At 29.6% G+C, this 25,187-nt stretch overlaps 1 protein-coding gene across 1 annotated transcript; it reads left to right on the top strand.

Annotated features, from left to right (window-relative positions):
- The first annotated feature begins 18,385 nt into the window (after positions 1–18,385).
- LOC129888362 (dehydration-responsive element-binding protein 3-like) lies at positions 18,386–19,534 on the top strand. The gene has a single exon (XM_055963350.1). The coding sequence runs from the start codon at positions 18,531–18,533 to the stop codon at positions 19,164–19,166; it is 636 nt and encodes a 211-aa protein (XP_055819325.1). The 5' UTR covers positions 18,386–18,530; the 3' UTR covers positions 19,167–19,534.
- The last annotated feature ends 5,653 nt before the right edge of the window (positions 19,535–25,187 follow it).

Below are 25,187 nucleotides of genomic sequence, written 5' to 3'. Positions count from 1 at the left end.
ACCTCAGAGGAAAACTTGGAATCAGTAGTCTTAGCAATAATAGTCCTGGAGTCAAACTTCTTAGATGCCATTTAAGTGTTCTTGAAGTTTGATGATCGATGTGAAGAGCTGAGAGGTAGAGATTGTCCCACTGGGCGTGCCAAAATTTGTAAACAACAAATTTTCTAGCCGAGAAAAATAAATAATCAAGACCGGAAAATTGGAGTAACAAAGTGTAATATTTGATTTCAAAATGTAATGCGGTTACAATCTCTATAATAATCCTCTGATTCTTCAAATAATATGAAACACGTTGAACTTGAATTTGAATTTGATTTAGAGTCAAGGGCTTGAATAGCGTAATCTTGAATCTTCATCTTCAAATTTGGATTTGAATTATTCGTCACAAATACTTGTATGGTTATGACGAACAATAAATATGAACAAGTAACTTGATCTCGAACTTTTTGATATTTGTCTTCGTTCTTGATCTTGAACTTGAGCTTGAATTTGATTGCTTGAACTTTGTAGCTTTGTAGAGAATTTGCGGCCTTTGATCCACGAGCTCTTTTCTTGCTTCTTGTTCTTCCAAAAACCTCCCTTTCAGAATAATGAGGACCCCTATTTATAGTTGTAGGGGGTGGTATGAGGGTGTGATTTGATTGGTTGGTTTGAACTGACCAATCAGATTTCTTTGTTGAAGAGTTTTAATTTGATTGGTCAGAACATGTCACATAGACACATGGCATTGTTCTAGTGGCATTATTAGTTTGATTTAGATTGCCACATAACTTTGACATGTTGCATGATTTTAGTGGCTTATCTAATTTGACTTGGATTGCCACTTAACTTTGACATGTGGCATGAAAATGGGCCTCTAGGATGAGATGATATTGGGCTTAACAAAGTGGAGTCGTCTTTATAGCCCAAATCAATAGATTTAAGTTTTTAATTAAATCCACATTTATTGGACTTAAATAATTGACCCAATTTTATTAATTCAAAATATTTATTTGAACTAATATATCTTGAATTTAATATAAATTGAACCATGCTACAAATTTATATTTAATAAATTGTAGATGATTACATTAATAATAGTGACAAGCATTTTCTTTTACCCGAGTGACTATTGAAAAATGAGATGCAATGGATGACACTACTTTTTTTTAATTAAAAATTTTAAGTTTGAATTTTGAATATAATGTTTTTTTTATAAGGAATGTTTTGCCCGAGTGAATCTTTATGTAGGATGGAAAATCAAAAAAAAAAGAATTAATTTTTTATTCTTTTATTTTTACTTTATATTATATTAAAAATAAATTTTTATTTTTATTTATCATCTTTGGCATATTAAGGAAAAATATTTTTTTTTCTATTTTATCCTTAACATATTTTACTCATTCTCTAAATTATTTTTCAATTCCACTAAAATTATGTAATAAAATATAGATTTTATTTATTCTTTTTAAAAATAGTGCAAAATTTATTATGAATAAATAAATATAAACAGAGAAGAGAGTAATAGACAGTCAATTTTTTGTATTCCCAATCCGATCGATACATTACGTAAAGTGATATATCCAACTGATACATCATATAAAAGTGATTATACAAGAATAAAAGAGAATAGGTATTTTTATAACTTTTTTAAATGATAATTTTTTTAAAAAATATAATAAAATAAATTATATATTTAAATAATTTTTTATCGTATTTTTTGTTGCTCTTCATTTATTAGCCAAATATATATCGGCGGACCTCCTTGTCAGTCCAACTTTATAAACAACTTAGTCCACTGAAGTTGACATCATAACACCTTTTCTCGTGTATTCACAACAGGGGAGGGGGTATTACATTACACTAGGTTTAGACTCGTTTTGAGTTTTCATTGGTTTGATTTATTCAATTTTCACTAAATAAAAAATGAACATTATTTGGCGTGGTTAATGTAGAGGCTTGTAAGCACTTTGAGAAACTCACAAACTTTATTTTAAGTATGATTTGATTTCACCATTCTTGATATTCATAATTCCATTTCAGAAGCAAGTCCTGCCAAATAAGTGGTAGGGTTATCAATATGGACCGATTCAATTCATTTGAATTAGCTTACATGGGCTTTAAAATTTGATGAATCAGATCGGACTTATTCATTATTTTGATGGATCAAAAAACATCAAGCACAATCCATTACTACGTAAGTGGGTCACGGGCTGCACCAGACCAATTCACTTGTTTTGAAAAAATATTACTTTTTGTAATTTTAATTTAAATTATAATAATTTATAACCTATTATTGTTAAAAAATAAATTTCCTCTAATTTGGGGTCTAAGACACATACCTCTTTAAATACTGTCGAGCCGCCCCGATTAAACACTATTCTCATTGGTTTGGAATATGTCTGCAAAGCAATAGATATATGCTATTATCAAATCGATCTTTGAAGAAATAAAATTTGTACGACACTTGCATTTGACACAGATAACAAAAAAATAGAAATTGGAAAGTGGATGCCCTCAGTTTGATTCTCGATTTGGACCTTCTAAATTTTAATGGGTTGATTCGAATTACAAACTTATCTTCAATTTTTAATATTTAATCATCATATTGTTTAAAATAAAATGATATCAGATTTAGAGGACAAAATCTAAAATAAGATTTGGATTCCGATTTATATGAAATTAATATTAGGAGAACTTGGACTATATTTTAGTCAATATATTTCAATTTTTTGGACTTGAAAGACAACATAAGTGAAAATTCAGAATTTGAGAAAGGGAAAGCAACGGCGACTTTTATTTTTTTAAAAGTCAAATTTTTAGTTAAATTATTTCTTTCCAGTTGTAAGACTGAGACAGAATGATCCATTGCCTTATTGGGGAAAACATTCCCTAAGTCCGGTGCCGTCAAAATAATTAAAATCTTGCTAGTAGCATTAGTGGGAGCTAGTTTTCTGCTCTCTCCCTCACATATTAGTGGTTAATATTATTAAAAATATTTATAAGTTTACATTAAAATAAAATTAATTATTTTTTTTTTAATTTTGTTTTTAAAAGTAAACTATATTAATTAGATTGAAAAGAGTTGAGGATAAATTAGTGAAAAATACTTTTTATTTATGATTTTTTTTAAAACATGAAAAAAAAAATTATAAGTAATTAATATGAAACGAAGGGAGTTCTAGATGGGAGGTGTGGATTTAATTAACACCATCCTTATTCTCCAAATGAACCTAATTGAATTTTAAGTATATATATATATGCTCTTCAAATTCAAAACATACACCATTAACATGTTGAAATCATTATGGATTTGCAGACTTTAAAAACCGTAAGAGCTAGTACCTTGACGAAATAATGACAAGAGATGTCACATTTGTTGGGTTCATGGTATAATGTGTGAATAAATAATGATACATAGAATACAGATTGGTGAATTAAAAATGTGAATTTGCATGAATGCAATTTTTCGTATTTTAATATAACCTTTCATATTTATAGGCTACCTTTTTATATATCATGCATGAATTATTGTGCGCATCTATAGGTTATAAATATCTGAATCTTTCTCAAATATGAATACAAGTTTTTGAAAGAAGTTCACAAGAAGTAAAAAAACACTACATAGTAAAAAAAAGTTTCTGTTTTTCCAAAACTTCAAGTGTAATTATAATCCATTGAGTGGTTCGCTGGACAACTAATTTGAGGTACTGCTATTCGTTTGTCGTGAGTCATTTTATCCTGGGAAGATATATTTCATAACCTCGGGTACTTGAGGGAAATAATTTCTTTAAGGAAAATCTGTAAATTCAAAAGGACTTGACTCTTTTTCCTTTTCATCTACTTCTTATTGTATATTTTATTATTTGTATAAAATTTATTTGAAGTTATTTTGGTGGAAAAACAGATTTTGCACTAATAAACTTTAACAAAACTTCTACAAAGGGGATGTGAAAACACTATAACGAAAGAAATATCTCGAGTAAGATTTATTGGATATTTTACTAAATATGAACTAACGTCAACTTGATTATTATAATTTATAAAACAGATATAACAAATATAGTTTCTTGACTGGAAAATATAAACATTCAATGATCTTGTTAATGAGTGCTTTTGAACGTTGGTCCTCTGCTTGCCTCATGGACAACCTTCAAGGTCAAAAGAATAATTTTGCCCCATAAACAAACATTGTTAAATTTGAAGTTTTGTCCATGAAGCAATCGGAGTCAAAAGTTCAAGGCCATAAGTTCAAGACCACTCAACTCCAAAGTTCCTCTAAATCACCCGTTAATTGATATGACTTGGGCCACACTTATTTGTTGGATTCCTTATTGGACTTAAATCTATTAAAATATTAACGTGGGCTGATAGTAGTGTAAAATACTATTGAAGTTCGAATAAAGTCTATTATAAAAAGGCTCATTATAATTAGGTCAATAATTATTGCCTATAAATATACGATTAGGTCTGGCCTATCCAACCTTGATATGAAACAATTCTGTGCAATGTCCTTTGGAATTATTACATTAACTTACAAAATCAATATATTGCCAAACTAATTGTACTAGTGCACATGACCTACACAAAATATATAGAACTAACAATTCAAAGCCTAACGTTGTCCCCCATCGGGCCAGATGGTCATGCCCAATTGTCAATCAAAATAATTAAAGGTCCCTAAAACTATATAAAATTATTCAAAGATTAAAAAAAAGAACAATTAAAAAAATATGTGGCTCTATGTGTGTGTTTATGGAAGAATGAAAGATACAATAAGCAAGAATTTTCAACGCGTTCAAAAGTCCAACTGTTGTAACAATCAACAGCTCATTTTGTTGTTTGTACGATTTCAACTTATTCTCAAATACTGCATTGAGACTGCTCCAACACTTATATGAAACATGAGAATATTGTGGAGGCCATATTACAGATTTACCTCATTAATTACTCACATAGTCAGAAACCAAATCAGAATTTTAACTTTATGAATTTTAAATATTATAAAAATAATTTCAAATATTAATAACTGTTTAAAAATTTAATATTTGTACATATTTAATAAACTTCTTTATACAAATACACTATTTAATACAAAAATTATTGAACAGGCTTCTAGCTCCGCCCTGCTCATGGTCAAAAGAATCCTCTCTTCTGAAAAATTTACTTCTGCCAACAAGGATTTATTAATTTGAGGGGGGGTCCTAGGAGGGGGGGGGGGGTCTAGGAGGTTGGTGCAAACACCAATGATTGACAAGCTATTTAGTGGTGGAGACGCACACAAGTATAGGCATCACTTAAAAAGTAATACGAAGTAAATATCAATTTTTGTGAGAATTAAAATCTAAATAAACCAAAATTCTAAATTCAAACATACAAATAAGCTAAATTGTGATAATAAGTCGACATACACATGCCTAAATACCTTAGCTTGATTGCATAAAGATTAAAATTAGGGGGGAAATGATTGTAATATTTGATATTTGATATTTTGAGAGCCAAATAAAAAGATTTTTGGACATAATCTTCTTAAATCTTTGCTAGTTTTTTTTTTCTTTTTTCTATTCTCTTCCCATTAGCAAGCCTACACATATAGTAGAGCGGATAGATAGTATTTATTTGATTTACTAGTCCATAGACAGTACTTAATTGTTTGATTGGGGACATTTACTTTGTGTTATTCTATTATTGATTGGGGGATATTAATTTTGGTACTACTTATGTTATTGTATTCCGATGTGTATACGTATTGTTGATCTTCTCATGATCCTAATTTACTAATTGTATTCCAATGATAATATACATATAGTACTCGAGCTTTCAGTTTTTTGTAGGTACACAAAGGACTTATCATGAGGTCAATGTGTGTGTTAAATTAGGCTTTAATTTGGGACTAACTCATACCCTAAAAACTAGTTTTAAGGGAGGAGGATTGCTCAAACATATTCATTCACCAAGTTCGATTTCCTTGGGGTCCATATTGGATCGAGACTCTGATACTAGTTTAAGAGGAAGGATTGCTTAAGACCAAGGATTGCTTAAGACCATATAATAAGGAGACGATGTAACCCATACCAATTCGATGTGGGACTCCAACACCCCCTTCCATATCCATGACTGAACATCTGAAGCATGAACAATATAAGACAGGAGAACCATCATAGATAAATATTAATAAATTGAGATGAGCGTGACCATGATACCATATCAAATTAGGGTCATGAATGTGAAGGTATCATCTCCGTGATATTTTATCCATTTTTGGTCCAGACAAACTATGCAAAGGAGAAAAAAACCCATCAATTAAGAGCTTTTATATATGTATATATACATTCACAAATTTCTTTTCAAAATTTTGTACACTGTATAGTATGATGAGTTATCACGATGATGGTGATTTATGAAGGATCCATAATGATACGGATATCTTTTAATATTCATTTGTATAAAGGGACCCTTGATTAGGCCGAAAGAAAACAATGGCCACAAAACATTAGAATTTGTAAATGTCACGATCCAACCCCGTATGCTGTGATTGGGATCCGACCAACGAGGGTTGGATCGTGACAGTAAGGTACCCTTAATTAACTTTCATTTAGTAACCAAAAAAAAATTAAACTTATTACTAGTATATCATAAATATCTCTTAGGTAAGCATGTTTTGAAGGATTTTCTCAGGCATGGACACGTACCTAGGTTGAGTCCACCATTTCATTGAGATTTTTTTGGAATATTAATGATATTAACTTTTGTAAACTTACGGTATATTTTCGTTTACACTATTAAATTAAGATGACTTGGCGATAATAAATGTACAATAAGTTAAAATATATTGATATTATTCTTTTAGATGCACACTAGGTTAAAGTATATTGATATTATTCTTTTGCACTAACGATGTACATATAGATGCATATTTGAATACAGTAATTTCGGAGTAGATCATATAACTTATATGTAAAATTTATTAATATTACAAGAAATAGTAAATGTGAACGTATAACTTTAACAATACGATTAATTAAATACTAAAATTCTTTAAAATTAAATTCATAGAGAGTTTAAATTCAGAATCCGTCTATGATCATACGTGGCTAAAAATCTTTAAAATCAAATTCATAGAGAATTTAAATTCAGAATCATAAGTTGGCAAGGGTGGGGAGATTGGGGACAGAATTGAAGATGTGACTAATGCTTGGTGAATCAAAGTGGGGGGAGGAGAGAGTTACAAGTAGTAGCAACCACACACACCCTTGAACTATCATTGTTCAATCCAACAACATATACACAACACCCCATGGGACCAAGAACAACAACCATGCATGTTCTTGGTGTTTAATTGTGAGCTTTCAAATCTAATAAGTATATATATGTTATTACCTAACAAAAGAAAAATCATGTAGTGACATAACATCAAACTAATTAAATTTTTAAGAGGAGATCATCGATTGTTTATGAATCATGAATATTTGAAATTTTAAAACGTGCAATACATTTCAATTACTTGGAGCGCTGTTTAATTTGGGAGTACCGATTGATGGAAGAAGAGTTTCAAGAAATAACCATGTACTATAATATTTCGGAACATATTTGTCTGACTAATTTAATACTCAGAATATATTAGTCTGACTAATTTAAATTAAAAAATTTATTTAAATATTTCATATTTAAAAAATATTTATCATTCATAGCTATATAATTTTAGTATATTTATGTTGTAGATATAATTCACTTTTAATACATAATGCAATATTTTTACCAAAACAAGCCTACTATACATTGTAAGACATTTATAATACATCTATATTGCATACAAAATTATTTTTATACAAAGTGTAATACATCTATATTATATGCATAATTTTTTTTTAATACATAGTGTAATTTTATTTACCAAAATAAATATAATACATTTATAATACATGTATATTACACATACAATTCACTTTTAATACATTTTACAGTTGCTACATATGGTAAATATTTTATAAAAGGAACTTAAAAAGTTAATTATCCAATTTAAATTTGTGTCTCGTAAGACCCATATATAAGTTTATACATCAACGATTCTTGTTTTTCTAAAAGTTTTTGGGACATATTACCAGGGGCGGAGGCAACTTAGGGTCATGGGTTTATCCGAACCTCCTTTGATAAAAAATTATAAATAATATTTATATATAGTTAAAATTATTTTTTATGTATATATATCGAACCCCCTTTCGGCTAGTTTGTATGCTTACTTATTCAAATTTTGAACTCTTTATTAAAAATTCTGACTCCATCACTGCATATTACCTCGATTATTGCCATGCTCAAGGCCCATTTAAAAGGAAACTACTCCCTATTGAAAATATTTTTCATCTTCAAAACTCAAATATAAGACCTCTGATTAAATGATAAAGAAATCTCACTTATTTTATCACATATATGTTAGGTGGTATATAACGGAGATTCAAGAATTCAAGAGTTATGGGCTCAAAGTTTGGCCTAGTTCGATCTTCGCGTTTGTTGGTATCATTTCAGTCAATTATTGTTATTATGAGCTTTTTATTTAAAACCTTGACATGACTAAAGATATCCGGGAATATAATTGTTCTGCAATAAGATACTGAGTGAACAAAAGAATTATACTCCATAAGTTTTTGATTTCCTGGCCTTTTAAATTGAGATATACCCATAATACTAGAGATGTGTTTTTCTTTCTACTACTTCACTTGGCCGACCAACGTTTCTTTTCACTAATAAATATATTTTCCGAACAAAGTAAACGACAATTTAGATGAGAAAAGATAAAGACTTTCGTAATTAGTATATATGATAATATTTCTTTTTTCAACAACTTCTAAATACAGACACTATTTTTGATAGGGAGAGTCCGTATATAAATTAAAAAGGAAAAAAATAGATGATGTTGTGAAAGTGGATGTCCATCAAGAAAAGTATAAGTAGTAACTTTCTTACTCAATTTTGTAATCTTGGAATCCATTAGCCTCACAGAGGCTAGACAACTCCAAACTCTTAGATATTCCAAACTTAGTTTGTGGCCTTTCCACAACTCAAAAGGTGTTAGTTTAGTCTTTTTATGAGGTACTCGATTTAACACATGAATTCACTGAAAAATTCTCTCATCTGCTCCTTCTTATTTTCTCTTACTCTCTCCTTCTTATTTTGTTAAATTAGTTTATTTTGTAACAGATGAAAAATATATTGCATTATAATGTAAAACAACACACACGAAAAGGTCAGTGTAGAGTTTTATCAACCAACAAATGGAGTAGGTTAATTATCATTTTTTATGCGAGATTAATTATCTCGTGGGTAATTCGAGTATGTGATTATTATTTTTCACACCATCAGACATCAGTGCATAAAATTTGAACTCCCAATATTCTCCATAGGCATTAATAAAAATCGATTTAATTGGAATTTAATCATCATTATGTAAAGACATAGGGCTTTGAACATTTTGCAAACTTACGTCACATGTTATATTCAGTGTCTTTATTTAATTTTTTATCCGATATTTATTATTCATATTAAACCAATCAAAAATTATAATTAAGAATAAAACAATTCATTCCATCATAATGCAGGTTGGTTATATCCAATGTTACTGTAATGGTTAGCAAAGTCTAAATCAGATTTTAAAAAAAATCCAATAGATAATATTGTATTTCTCTAGAAAGTTATAGATGTTTAATTCTTTTCAAAATAAAAAATATCAAAAAATCCATTTTCTTTTCTTGTTTGTTGTTTTGTCAAAACTTGCTGGAAGAAGAGGACAAAAATATCTTGTCACATATAATTTAATATATGTAATCCCTCAAAAATCATACCAATTGACCTACTTGCATTTAATTATTTGTATTTTTGGTCATATAAAGAGACGAATGCATTATGTAATATTGAAATGGCCCCTACACTGAAATCTTCAAGTCGTTATCTACCTATCTGTTGGGACAACTTAACATAGAGATATACTTTTCCTCAACCAATAATATTTCTAAATTTTGTATTTTTTGGTTATCTCTTATTTTCAGCAAATTTTTAATTTGTCTTATATATCAAAGTGCCTTTTTAGCTAATCATTAAGGATAATAATTTAAATTTAGTATATTTATTGTATTAGTTTTATAAAAAAAAAAAGATGGACATGAGCTTGGTTACTGGTTTGGGACCCCTGAAAAAAAAGTTGAAATCAAAAAGAATGTTGGTATATATTTATATTTTTGAAGTAATATTATCTATAATCTTTGTATTGTATTAACAAATTAATTACTTGCATATTTATTACTTCGTCCAAGAAAGGAAGCAAAATAAAATTGAAAAGCTATGTTTAATAAATAAAATAATGAATTTATAATATTACTCTTTAAGTATAATAGATTAAATATTTTGAAATGTGCATTAAAAATGATTAGGTTAATAATAAGAGTATTAATGCTAATTTTTTTCTAATTTTCTAAATTAAATAAATAAGAATATTATTTATTTTTAATATAAACAACAAATAAAATAGACTACGAAAATAATTATATAAGTAGATTTTTGAAATAGTCTCTCGTTGAAATACATATTTATTGAATGAAATTTTAATGAATGAATTTGACTTGACCTAGAAAGTACTAACACTCTTTCTTACCAACAATTTCCCCTAGAACATCATCCTTAGTAATGCACTAATTAATGCTAATGAAGATCACACTCTTTCTTGTAAAATTGGTTTACACTACAATAAATAAAGAAAGAATTTTACGGCAAAAATATAAGTTCTCGTTATGTTGTATTTAGCGGTAATAATAATAAATATTTATAATTAGTATTTTATATCAATTTTAGTGATTCTGGATGCAATGATATTAACATGACTATCACTAAATGTTTTTGTGATGTTAAGTATTGTTGTTAAAAGAAAAAATCATTGGTACTAAATATCTCTTTTGTTATAATGTTACCATTTTTCATATATATAATTGACATCAATTATCTTCCAAATATGAAGATTGTGTTACCGTTAAAAGCTAGCTTTTCTACCTGGTAGTTTAATTGCGTGGTTGATTTGGATTCGAAAATATTACACGGCAGAGCAAACTCTTCTATCGTATTTCATCTCAACCTAAAGTTGGATATAGCAAAAATATACACAATAATTTTATATCAATAATCCATTTGAGAACACATTTTGTGTCATGTCAACCAAATATGTTTAAAAGTTACGAATTATGGATGGTTCAGAGGTTCAATAAGAAGATGTCATAGTTGTGATGCCCGACAGAAAAAACCAAACAAATTCAAAAGTCTGTTTATGTATTCTGTCATAATTTAATAAGGCACACAAAATAAGAGAAGATAGTACTTGGATAAAAGATTTAACAAGATATCACAATAATTACAATATTTTCTCCGACTCGCAAAAAAAACCCCAAATATATTCTCACCAACGTCTCTCACTATTTCTCTCCCTTCCTCATCCTAATCAAATTCCTAAGGAGATCTCCTTTTATGGGAGAATAAGATATATAACTCCAAAAATTAATCCTAGCTTGTTCGATGTTTCTACAGTTGGATCATGACCCGTCGATTGAGTTGACTCAACGAATTGAATAAAAAATAATCCATTAATCAACCGAGTCAAAACAGGGCAGCAAAGTAGTATAACTCACCTGGTCAAAATGTAACCCAACCCAAACAATCAACGGATATCGATATTACTCAAATACTAAATTGGCAGGGTAGAGATGCTAATTTGTCAATCCTATTTATAAAAGGAAAAATATACTATATAATCTTCCACCAAAATAATAGCCAACAAGTGTATATTCTTTGTATATTATTGTATAATATATATAAAATATATCAAAAACATAATGTGTATATATATTTAACTAGTGAATCTAATTATTTTCACTCACCAACCAGATATATTATAACTTGCCCTTTATAAAACAGTCTTATAATCAGCTTAATTTTCTGAGAATCCCAAGCACTTACCTGTAAATATGTGAAGAAATGGCAATATGAACCATGTTATTTTCTTGGGTCTGTTTTCATTGGCCATAGCATGATTATAATTTAACTGGACAATTTTTCTTAAGAAGTTTGAATCATGGATGAAAGACATTACTATATGTGATTACAGAGTTGTTTTTGTATTTTCAATATATTGATTTACGTCTTTATGTTTGTATCACATAAAGTTACAAACAATACTTTTGAATAATAAAATTCGAACACTTTCATGAAAATTAAAACAGTTGAATAACTTAGTGAGCAATTACTCTACGTTTGTATAGCAAATAATAACCAATTTATTACAATAACATCCAGTGAAATTCCATTAAGTGAGGTCTGGGGAACCAATTTATAATAATTGTGATATATTTAAAAAGAAGAGGAAGGTCGGGGCTATGTGTGTGTAGGTGTCCATTCCATGCACAATTTTTCTTCTTTGTTAGGTTGAAAAATTGGTGAGACAAAAATGTAGATTGGTAGTTGGAAAATCTCAACAATCAAATATCACCATTTTTTCATACCAAGAAACTTAACAAAGTTTGAATTTTACTTTCTAATTGATGTCATTGACAACGGGAACAATTTTTTCCTATAAATAGGGCACTCTTACTCATTTGTTAAATACACCAAGATAGAGAGAAAAAATATTAGAGAACAAAGTGAGGTACACCATAAACTATAAGAAAATAATATGCGAAGAAAAATAAAATCTAAGCGATATTTTAGTAAGGTGGGAAATCAAAAGAGTGTTATTCCTTTTGAGTGTGTTGTGGTTACTCCGAGTATTGTACTCGTAACTACCTAATGTAAAAGTCCTTATTATAGTGATATAAATTGCTCCTCTTAACCTGTGGTTTTTCCCTTATTTAAAAGGGTTTCCACATAAATTCTTGGCGTCATTATTTTTCCATTTTGTTTCCACCAGTTTGACCATATATATTTGGGGTGAGGCCTTATTGACCACTACACATGTTATCAACTTATCTCTTGTTGTTGTTTTGGAAAGTGATATTCCAAATAGAGTTTGGTATGGAAAAGATGTTTTCTATGACCATTTGAGAGTATTTGGTTGCAAAACTATTGTATATGTGTCAAAAGATGAGAGGTCAAAGTTAGATGCCAAGAAAAGGCAGTGCTTCATTGGATATGACCTTGATGAATTTGGTTATAGGCTATATGATCCAATTGAGAAGAAGCTTTTGAGAAGCTGCGATATCGTCTTCATGAAAAATCAACGCATTGAAGATATTGACAAAACAAAAAAGCTAAAATCTTCAAGTTCAGATGGAGTAGTCCATCTTGATCAAGTTTCTCATACAAGTGTGTATGGCGTTACGTTGGTGGGCTTGATGATCGTGGTGATGCTCAAAATTAAATCCCAGATCAACATGTTGATGTTGATGATAACAATAATGTTGTTATGGATGATGCGCCTACTCATGAAGTTCTAGACGAATCAAATATTCCTCTTAGGAGGTCCACAAGATAATATTTTTCTTCCTCTCATTATTCACCTAATGAGTATGTGCTACTCACTAAAGGGGGTGAACCTGAGTGTTATGGGGATGCCATGGAACATGAGCATAAGGATCAATGGATTGAAGCCATGCAAGATGATATGAAAATTTTGTGTGAGAACCACACTTATGAGTTGGTGAAATTGCTTAAGGGCATAAGAGCTTTGAAGAATAAGTGGGTGTTCAAAGTTAAAGCTGAAGAACACAGCTTGAAACCTAGATACAAAGCTAGATTGGTTGTTAAGGGATTTGGTCAAAGAAAGGGTATTGACTTTGATGAAATATTTTCTCATGTCGTGAAAATGTCCTCCATTCGTACAACTCTTGGTTTGACTGCTAGTCTTAATTTAGCGATTGAGCAGATGGATGTGAAGACTGTTTTTCTTCATGGTGACCTAGAATGGGAGATTTATATGGAACAACCTGAGGGCTTTAAAGTAAATAGTAAAGAAAATTTTGTGTGTAAACTCAAAAAGAGTCTATATGGGCTAAAGAAAGCTCCTAAACAATGGTACAAGAAATTTGAATTTGTTATGGAGGAACAAGGCTACAAGAAGACTTTCTCAAATCACTGTGTGTTTGTACAAAAAAAATTTGACAATGATTTTATCTTCTTTTACTATATGTATGATATGTTAATTATGGGCAAGAATATTTCCAAGATTGACGAGTTAAAGAAAGAGTTGTGTAAGTCTTTATGCCATGAAAAACTTGGGTCATGCCAAGCAAATTTTGGGCATGAGGATTAATCGTCTCAGAGATGAAAGGAAGATTTATCTGTCACAAGAGAAGTACATTGAACGTGTACTGGAGCACTTCAACATGAAGAATGCTAAGTCTGTTAGCACACCTCTTGCTGGTCATATGAAGCTGAGAAAGAAAATGTGTTCTATAGCTAGGGAGGAAAAAGAGAGCATAGTCAAAATTTCGTATCCCTCCGTCGTGGGAAATCTAATGTATGCAATGGTATGCGCTAGACCTGATATTGTTCAAGCAGTTGGTGTTATCACCAGGTTTCTCGACAATCTAGAAAAACAACATTGGAAAGTTGTAAAGTGGATAGTCAAGTATCTGAGAGGAAGCTCAGATAAATATTTATATTTTAGAGGATCAAATCCAATCTTGAAGAGCTATACAAATGCTGATATAGCAAATGACCTAGATAACAAAAAATTCACTACTGGATATTTGTTTACTTTTTTAGGGGGGGCTATATCATGACAGTCGAAGTTGCAGAAGTGTGTTGCACTGTCTACAACTGAAACTGAATATATTGTGACTACTGAAGTCGGCAAGGAGATGATATGGCTCAAGTAATTTCTTCAAGAGCTTGGCTTGCATCAAAAGGAGTGTGTCATTTATTGTGATAGTGAGAGTGCAATAAGTAAATTTTGTCATTTATTGTGATAGTCAAAGTGCAATAAATAGATTTGAGCAAGAACTCCTTGTATAATGCAAGGACAAAACACATAGACGTGAGATATCACTAGATTCGAATCTATGCATGTTGCAAATATCTCTACAAATGAGAATCCTCCAGATATGCTCTAACCAAAGTGGTAACAAGAGATAAGTTTGAATTGTGCAAAGAACTTGTTGGCATCAACTTTCTTTGATAAGACGAAGATACCTCCTTTAGGTGCATAGGATTAGAGGGGGAGATTTGTGGGTATCCATTCCATGCACAATTTTTCTTCTTTGTTAGGTTAAAAAATTGGTGAGACAAAAATGTAGACTGGTAGTTGAAAAATCTCAGCAACCAAATATCACTATTTTTTTCTACCAAGAAACTTAACAAAGTTTGAATTTTACTTTCTAATTGATGTCATTGACAACGGAAATAAATTTTTCCTATAAATAGGGCACTCTTACTCATTTGTTAAATACACCAAGATAGAGAGAGAAAATATTAGAGAGCAAAGTGAGGTACACCATAAACTATAAGAAAATAATATGTGAAGAAAAATAGAGTATGAGCGATAGTTTAAGTAAGTTGAAAATCCAAAAGAATGTTATTCCTTTTGAGTGTGTTTTGATCACTTTGAGTATTGTACTCGTGACTATCTAGTGTAAAATTCCTTACTATAGTGATATCAGTTTTTCTTTTGGCCAGGGTTTTTCCTTTATTTAAAAGAGTTTTCATGTAAATTTTTGGTGTCATTATTTTTCCATTTTATTTTCAGTGTTTTGACCATATATATTTTTGTGTTAGTCCGCATTTTTCCAACAGTGTGGGTAACATATTTAAGTTATGACCCGTTATTTGTCCATGTGAACTTTTTCACCCAATAAAAACTTGGGTTAATTACCCGGGTTAGTTAATTTAAGCCTTCTAATTACTCTTTATAGTGAGCCTAAAAATTGTCCCTAAAGTCCTCGCCATCTGAATGTTGTATTTTGCTTCCCTGGTTTTCGCCGTTGCTGCTACTTTGTTCTCCGGAATTAATATTTTATATCAATAATTCATTTGAATCAATTTTTGTTTGGACTTTGATAAATTCAAATGGATTATTGATATAAAATATTAATTTACTCTTTTTCGTTCTCCAATTTCGTGGATCATATTTACTTGTTTGAGTAGAACTTTTATAGTTCTTACGAATACTTTTTTTATCAAAAAGAAAACAATTCAAATTCGATTGTGATATTCTGCTACTTTGTGATGATTGGTACAACTTTTAAACTTCCGAATTTGAGATTTTTCGTGGATCTATTCATTTAGAGTGATAATGGGAAATTTCACTCATCCCAAGATTTCAAAAGTGTGTTTATATTCCATTACGGATTGAACATAAAAAGTACAGAAAACTGGGGTTATAATTTTTTGTTTGTTTGTTTTTCATTTGATGTTCAGAATTTGTGGAGCCTCGATTAAATTTGAATCATTTATTGCAGAGCTTATTCAGGAGTGACACTTACAATAAAAAAAATCTATTTTGAGAGTTCGAACCGAAAATCTTTAATTAGGGGTAAAACAATCCTGCACCACAACTCATATTATTAATGCAACTATAATTATTTATAGTTAAGTAAACACAATAAAATATAAAATATAGAAAAAGTACGAACACTCCACTCTGTAACTGTTAAAGTTTTGTTTTTAGTGAAGACATTATTACCTTGCAATTATTGGTAAAGAAAACCAAACAATAATTCTATTAGTAAAACACATTATCTTGGCTCATATGCTTTTCTTTTAGGAGATTTATTTGTCACTAATAGAAAACATAAAAAAAACGTTTACTATTTTTTATTTTTATTATTACTCTCTTTCATCACTAATATAAACTTAAAAGTTTTTCGCACTACAAATCAGTGAAAAATTTATGTTATAGAATATAATTTTTTCACTCATTTTCTATTAAACCAGCTCACTGGAGAATGTATGGTGAAAAATAATTTCTCATTAAAATAGTGAAAAAAATTCTAATTTTTTCATATGAAAATATTTTTTTTTCTTTTCATACCGGTTCAATCAAAATATGTGTGTGAATAGCAACTAAATATTTTCAATGGGAAATACATTGGAAAAATAGTAGAATTTTTTTTACGTAGTGTTTCAAAAAAGAATGATATCTTTCTATATTTATAAATAATTTAATTAAAAAACTAATTTCTTATTTTACTTTTAATGAAATAATTTAAAATTACACAAATATCTACAGTTTATTTCGGTCCAAAAGTTACCAAAGTTTTTTTTTTATGGTGTCTAATCAAAATATATCACATAAAATAAAATAAAAAGATTATTTTTCTGTATATAATATTAATAAGAAATGACGACTTAAATAAAATGTGTGTGCGCATTTATCAGACATGACTGTTAGGGGAACATGTGTAGAATGGACAGTATTGGTGGGTGGTGAATGGTGATGATATAGATGATAAGGGGAGGGAGAAATGAATAGTGAAACACAGGTGAAATGAAAAATTCAGAAAAGTTATAATATTATTCCTACTTTCACAAACAAGTAGTTAGGACTAGGGTGTCAAATAAGCTGTTTGAGTTGAAATTGAGAATATTAAAATGAATTAAATAAAAATTGGGTCATAATTCGACCAATTTGATCCGCTTAATCATAATAATTTTAACATATTATTATTTGTAAATTTTACCTAGATCTCATAGTGATTTTTTACAATTACACTTTATCCTTACTCTTTTAAAAATTATCCGAAATTCCTTCTTTTTGATCTCTTTCGGATATATCACATATACATCGCGTAAAGTAATGTATCCGACATTTCGATACATTACATAAAGTGATGTATCCGATCGATACATCACGTATAGTGATGGTACGTGATGTATCCGACCGATAGGAGAGAGTAGGAATTTTTGTATTTTTTTCAAATAATAAGAAATTTTAGAGAATATGATAAAATAAGTTGTGTATTTAGTTAATTTTTTCTTATTATTTATCTTTTATAACTATAATTTGAATTTCAACTCAAAAAAATAAAAATAAAAATTTACAAATTGATAGATTAATCATAAAAGATATAAAATAGATAATAATTCATACATTTGATATGATAATATATACTATGCCAATGCAAATAAAAAGCCTCAAAACGGGTTGAAATTGAAGATTAAATTGAGCTCTTTTAAAATGAGTTAAGTCTTGAATTAGTTGAAATTGAATCTAATACAAATTATCTGGAATTTAATCCATAAAAGTTTGAATAAATTGGATGAATTATCTATATTTGAATTCATTTTGACATCGAGTAATAACTTTATTGAAATTCAATTCAATTCAATATAATGGTTGGTTGTTTCCTACTGCTCAAGGGGACCCTGTCGTACTTATCAGGGTATGACCCATTTCTTCGAATGGGTCCCCCACCCCAGCCCTCTTCTTCCCTTTCCATATAAGTGACTATTATGTTTGGGACATATTGGAAAAAAAAGTCATATATTTTTGGATGCATCCTTTTGCTCTGTAAACTTTTTGCATTCCACTAATATTTACTCAAATTCATTCTCAAATTTCTTTATAAATATATGTTGGCGTGAAGATGAATTCAGGAGCAGCAGAAGATAATAAAGACTCAGAAATTATTACGAATAAGTCTATAAAACGAAATCGCGATAGCAGCAAGCATCCTGTTTTTAGAGGAGTTCGAATGAGGAATTGGGGAAAATGGGTATCAGAAATCCGCGAGCCACGTAAGAAATCACGTATTTGGCTTGGGACTTTCCCAAATCCAGAAATGGCAGCTAGAGCTCATGACGTGGCAGCTTTAAGCATAAAAGGTAATTCAGCTATACTCAACTTTCCTGAATTAGCTGGTTTACTTCCTAGACCGGTCACACTTAGTCCGCGTGACATTCAAGCAGCAGCAGCTAAAGCAGCAGCAATGGACAAGTTCGATGATATTAATATGAATAACAATAATAATATTACTTCATCTTCTTCTTCATCATCATCATCATCATTATCATCGTTGGTATCGGCGATAGATTTGGCAACGTCAGAGGAATTGACACAAATAATTGAACTGCCGAGACTAGGGACGGATTTTTTCGGGGACGAATTGAAGAATGATTTTGTTTTTGCTGATTGTTCAGCTGTGGAAACAGGCTGGTTATATCCTGAAGATGGAGGAATGATTTCAACCTGTTTTGAGCCTTCGTTGTTGTGGAATTACTAATTACTAATTTTAAGTAAAATCACGACCTATCATGTAAGAATTTGTGTGGACTGTGGATTTCTTTTTCTTTTTTTGGTGGTTGTATAAAAGAAAGTTTTAAGCCTTTTTCTTCAATTTTTCTGTAGAGGGGCTAAAAAGACTTTTCATTTCCCATTTTCCTTTTTGTGTAACTTAATTTCTCTTCTTCAATAAATCTAACTGTACAGTGTTATTAGGAAGGGAAGAATGAAAAGTGTCATAAATGCATGCCTTGTCAATGTTGGTCTACTGACCTATCTGATCTCCCTCTTTCACCTTCTACTCTTTTAAATGAGTGATGTTAACTGTTGAGCCAATGCTATATATATAAAAACAATGAATAGACTACAAGTTCAAAGGATTTGTTCTTCACTAGGCATGCATACATTTTAAGTTATATACAATGCTAATTTACAATTTGTGTTTTCTTCAGCTCTATCATTGGCTACTTGAAAGATAATTATTTTGTTTCACTTACTTTCCTTTTTTCAGCTGTTTAAAAACGAATAATCATTTCTCCATTTTAACAATTTTTAATTTCATACATGTTTATGATTATAAGATTAAATGACATTTTAGTACATTTGACATATTTTTAATTTAACACTATAAAATTCTTTATTTTCTTAAATTCTACGACAAGTCAAAATAGGTCAAACAAATTGAAACAAAGAGGCTATTATTTTATATCATTATTTTTTCAAATACTTCTTGAAATTGCTAATTTTTGTGATTTAATTGTATTTTTTTATGTAATTTCTAAATATATTAATTTTATTTTTAATAAATTGATTTTTTTTTGTCTGAATTCATATTGAGAATTAGTTAGTTTGATATTTATACTCTGGATGAATATATTACTCCATTTGTTCCAATTTATATTGTACAATTTAACTTTTTTAGAGTGAAACAATTGAAATTTGATCGTGAATTTAGATTAGAAATCTTTAAATTTTTTGAAACAAATTTTATATAGTTTGAAACTACGTAAAGAAGTAATATAAGTCATAATGAATGACAATTCAAAATATTTAAAAGATATGAAAAATTCAGTCAAGGATAAATTTATTTAAATCTCAAAATTTAAAATGTATCACATAAATTGAGACGGAAGAAATTTTAAAAAAATAATATTTTTTTTTAAAAGTGATTTTTTTATTTTTTAAAAAAAATTGTTAATGAATTTTAACATAATAGATAATACTCATACCAGGTTTTATACCATAGGTGCTAGATTGTCAACTAGTGTTTATATAGAAATGTACTTTTAATAATCATCTAAGAAGTGACGTAATTATAGAAATAAATTTTATACTATTTTATCTTCTACATATAGAACTTAACGTCTATACAATTATTTTATCTTCTACATATTTGAACCTAACCTACATTCGATTTTCCTTCTTAGTTGCGTGCGCCTGAAAAGCGATTGAACTATTCATCGAAACATTCAAATATCCTCTTCGTTGTGAAATTTTTTAACTGGACATGAAATTAAAAAATGAAATAATTTTTAAAAAATATATAATTTAAAATAAATTAGAGATATTTATGTTACTATAAAAAATCTCATTAAAAATAAAATAAGAAACTTTAATTAAATTATTATTAAATATTAAAATATATCCTTTTTTTAAAATTAATTAAAAAGATCAGAATGGCACATAAAATTAAACGAAAGAAGTAACGATTTTTCTTAGTTTTGTTTTGAATTTTATTTTCCCCAAGAGAACCCAAATAGATAGATTTAGAGCCTGTTTAGATTGACTTATAAGTTGCTTATAAGCTGTTTTCAGTTTTTTGAGGATTTGACTGGGTAATTTAAAGCCATTTTATACTTAAAATAAACAAAAAAATAACTAAATTTATTTGACTTAACTTATCTAAACTAACTTATAAACAGTTTTTAGCATATAAATTACTTAAAATAAATTATGTCAAATAGGCTCTCAAAGGGGGAGAAAAAGAATTTGACCAGTTTCAAGATGAGTTTTCTTTTTGTTTATTGTATCATGAATTCTCAGAACTTACAAAAAAAAAAGAAGGTAGGTACTAGCCATCAGGGTTTCTTTGGTCATGTGGCATTCGGAGAAAGTGATGATCAATGTGGTGTTGGTATAAAGTATTCCCGCTATTTTATATTAGTTGTCATTTATATTTAAAATATTTATTTTAAAATAATTGTCAATTTAAACAATCAAGAAAGAATTAATTATATTTTTTAACATTATTTTTAGCATTAATTATTCTAGAATTAAGGACTTGTAAATAGATAAAACGATTAAAAATTTAATAAGGGGTATATTAGTCAAATAACACTCCTAATTCATGTTTTCTTAAGAATTGTGCAAAACTTTATCATGACAACTAAAATAAAATGGAAGGCGTATAAGTTATAAATTAATGTTTACAATAAAAAATGAAGTAGGAAAAACATCACGTGAAACCTTGTAGGTGGATTTTTATTCGACATGTGAAATAAGTTAAGTATAAAAATAAAGGATTAAATTAATCAATGAATTAGATTTTCAAAAATTTGATTTAATTGATTGATTTCGATAATTCTAATATGAGGAGTTAAATAAGATGTAATGGTGGATTTTAATTTAAATCTAGGAGTGCAATTATAGATTTTTAGTGAAATAATTTACAATTTACTTTGATATGATAATTCATCCGTTTTCGAATTAATATCACAATTAGAAGCCTTAATTAATAAGTTTGTGGTCCCTACTATGCTTGATTAATTAATCAATTTTGAAAAAGAAAAGAGCTATTTCGGAAAAAGTAATATTACTGATCGTATGTAAGGAAAAATCAATTCGACTTTTAATGGTTAATTGTTGATTTAAAAAAACAAATTTATTTATTCTCTTAAAAAGGATATGAAAATGGTTTTTGTTGATTAATAGCTATTAATGGGTTTTATTGCTCCTTAATTAGTCATTGATAACACCAACGTTTTGTCTCTCTTCTCTTTTCCTTTCTCTTGTTTAATTTGGATATAATTAGGGGTTATGGCTGAAGAAAAAAAATCATCCTTTACCAAAAGGAAAATCTCTGTCCACAAAAAATTTCAGTTAAAAATTTAGTCAGGAAATAGTAGAAGTCCGCAACCCAGACCATCTTGCTTTGGACAAGTTTTGTAAAAGTTTCAAAAGTTTAGTTTTCTGAAACTCATAATTCTTGGTTTAGATTATCATTTTAATATGTAAGTTTGTAATCCTGAATTTTACTTTCACTGCATATATAAATTGTATATTCAAATAATTGGTATCATGAGTCTTCTTACATATAACCGAATATGTAATAAAATTATTTATGATTGATACAATTTATTATTTATTCGCTGTTTAAAAGATTTATGAATGACTCGTAATTTCATAAATTTACTCCGTTCATGTTGATATATGAGAATAAAATTTCGTGATTGGTGAATTTATGTTAATGATTCATGTTTTGAATTCAAAAGTTTCATATATTGTTAATTTCTGATTTTTCAGTTAATATATAAGATTGAAATTTCGTGTCTGACGAATTAGTATCTTTGATTCATGATTCGAGAATTTCATATATTATTGCTTACTGACTTTACAGTTCTTTATAAATTTGATAATTATTTATTTTAAAAATTGTTAGCAAAATTATTTCTGTAAAAAAAGCAATAGACCTGCCTTGGCCTGACCAGTGCCTAGCTCTGGCTTTGCTTTCGCTTGGCCTGATGGCCTTCCTTGGCCGTGTATTGGCCCTGCCTTGGCCTAACCTGATGGCCTGCTTTGATCTTGCCTTGGCCCAACCTTAACCTAGCCTAATAGCATGACATGGCATTGCCTGCGCCTGGAGGTTGAGGTTGAGCATAGGCGTGTTGGAATGTTCGGTGGTACTGAGCGTGTCGGCATATGCGCTGCCTTGTGTGCCTGGCCGATGTATTAATTTGGCAGGTCTAATAGTCTAGTTTTTTGTGACGAACTCCAATTGACTTGAAATTTAGCTGGATAATTGAAAACGGCCCAGTGATCAATACTCATAGCTTTGTGACCAAGAGCCTTTTTTGGCCATTCAGGATCGTTTTGATGGGATTTTGTCCATTTTTTGTGTTTTCTGAATATTTAAAAAATTTACAATTTTTTTTTCATACTCCTGTGTTGTAAGGGTTCAAGCCTTTTAGCATGTCATGATCCAAGTTAAGCCCTATGCGTGACACGCTGATTAGAATTTCGAGAGACTTCAACCAAGCCTCTTAGCATACATCGCATACATAAGGTAAGAAAAGACTTCGACAAAATTATAAAGCGGGAGATAAGTCTCAAACTAAAAAACTTGAATAAAAAGAAGCTCCAACAACTTGTCCGAATAAATAGAGCTACAACTCATGAATGTCTAAATATCCTCTACTAAGTCTAAATGGGAGCATAAGACTAGCTCCTAGCTCACCTACAACAACATATGAAAAGTCATAAGAACGATGAAAAGATAAGTGTCTTGTCCACGAAGCATGAGGACTCACCAACAATAGAAGAAGTACTAAGTCTCTAGCCGCGAATGAAAGGATAAGCATGATCGTCAGACCGTACATTTTGATATAATGTAGACAAAAGTATGTCTTAGTACACGAAATGCATTTAGTATGTGAGAAGCATGCATGAACAATAAAAATAGGACATAATCAATATGAACATAAGATGCATGACCAATATTTTAAAACATGAGTAAAACCTTGAAAACATTTAAACATCATAAACATGTTCAATGCATCATAAAACAACATCATGGGGACTTGTAACATAATATATACATGAGTGGGATAGTAAAAGTCATTCGAAGAGCCATAAGTCTTTGTGAGAGATACCGTTAACCGATATATAGTGAGCTATAACATGAAATTCTGATGTATTTCCACATACAGAAGGGAGAGGTTACTTGCCAAGGTAGACTCTGTGATACCTAAGTAGATCCACTAAGCTACTAAGGAATCAAGCCTCAACTAAGGGGTGACCCTTTCTAAGGAATCAAGCATTTACTAACGGGTGATCCTTCTTCCAACGGTGGCACGTAGTTATGGGACAATGAGATTTCTGCTAATGTTCTCATGCCTCTACTAACAGTGAGCCTTTTATCCCAAGGTCCACTCAGTGCTAGGTCAACTCTCAACGGGATATCATACCTAATATATCATAAGCTTTGAAGATGGTAAGAATATAGTAATACCAAGTTTATCATAAATACTTGAAAATCATAAGAATAGCTCCTTGAACATATGATGATCATAGAATAATTCATATGGACTCTCGCCTCTACTAATAGCATCTAAATCATTATTTCTATCTTATCGTGGAAAAACCTTTCATAATTAATTGTCACATACTTGAAACATTATCGAAAATGTCACTTTTAAATTTCATGAGTCGTTCATATGCCTTGATAAACATTCATAGAACATTCACTAAAATCCTTTGAAATTCATAATCATAATTCATTGAAAACATACTTGAAACTAGCATATAACATGAGTCATTGAAATCCAACTTGAAATCAGGCAATATGATGTGAATTATGCATAATTTGATCAATAATCATAAGATAAATCATAATTAAGAAGACCCAATTAGATCTCATGAAACTAGGATTTTTAGAGAATAAGAATTCATAAGAGATGTTGAGAAGAAAATTTGAGACTCCATGGGTGAAAGGGCCCATGGATGAATTTTCATATACCATGGTAATTCAAAGCTCTAAGTGGAAGCTTCTAGTAATGAAAAATTGATCTTGACCTTGGAGCCCTAACTTGACTTGAGGAAGAAGAAAGACCTTTGGGAGAGGAAATTCTTAGAGAGATGATTTTTGTGCTAGGTGTTTGAGAGGGAATAAAAGATTAAATAGCATTTGGGTATTTATAAGTCATGGTGAAAAGGGCCTAAAACGTCTAACTAGTAATATGAAAGAGTGGGTAATGACCAAAACACCTCTAAGAAAATAACTGGATGGACCACTGGACAGACCATC

Source organism: Solanum dulcamara, chromosome 5, assembly GCF_947179165.1.
Source record: "Solanum dulcamara chromosome 5, daSolDulc1.2, whole genome shotgun sequence".
In the NCBI taxonomy this organism is placed as follows: Eukaryota; Viridiplantae; Streptophyta; class Magnoliopsida; order Solanales; family Solanaceae; genus Solanum; species Solanum dulcamara.
This window is presented reverse-complemented; position numbering and strand designations above follow the sequence as displayed.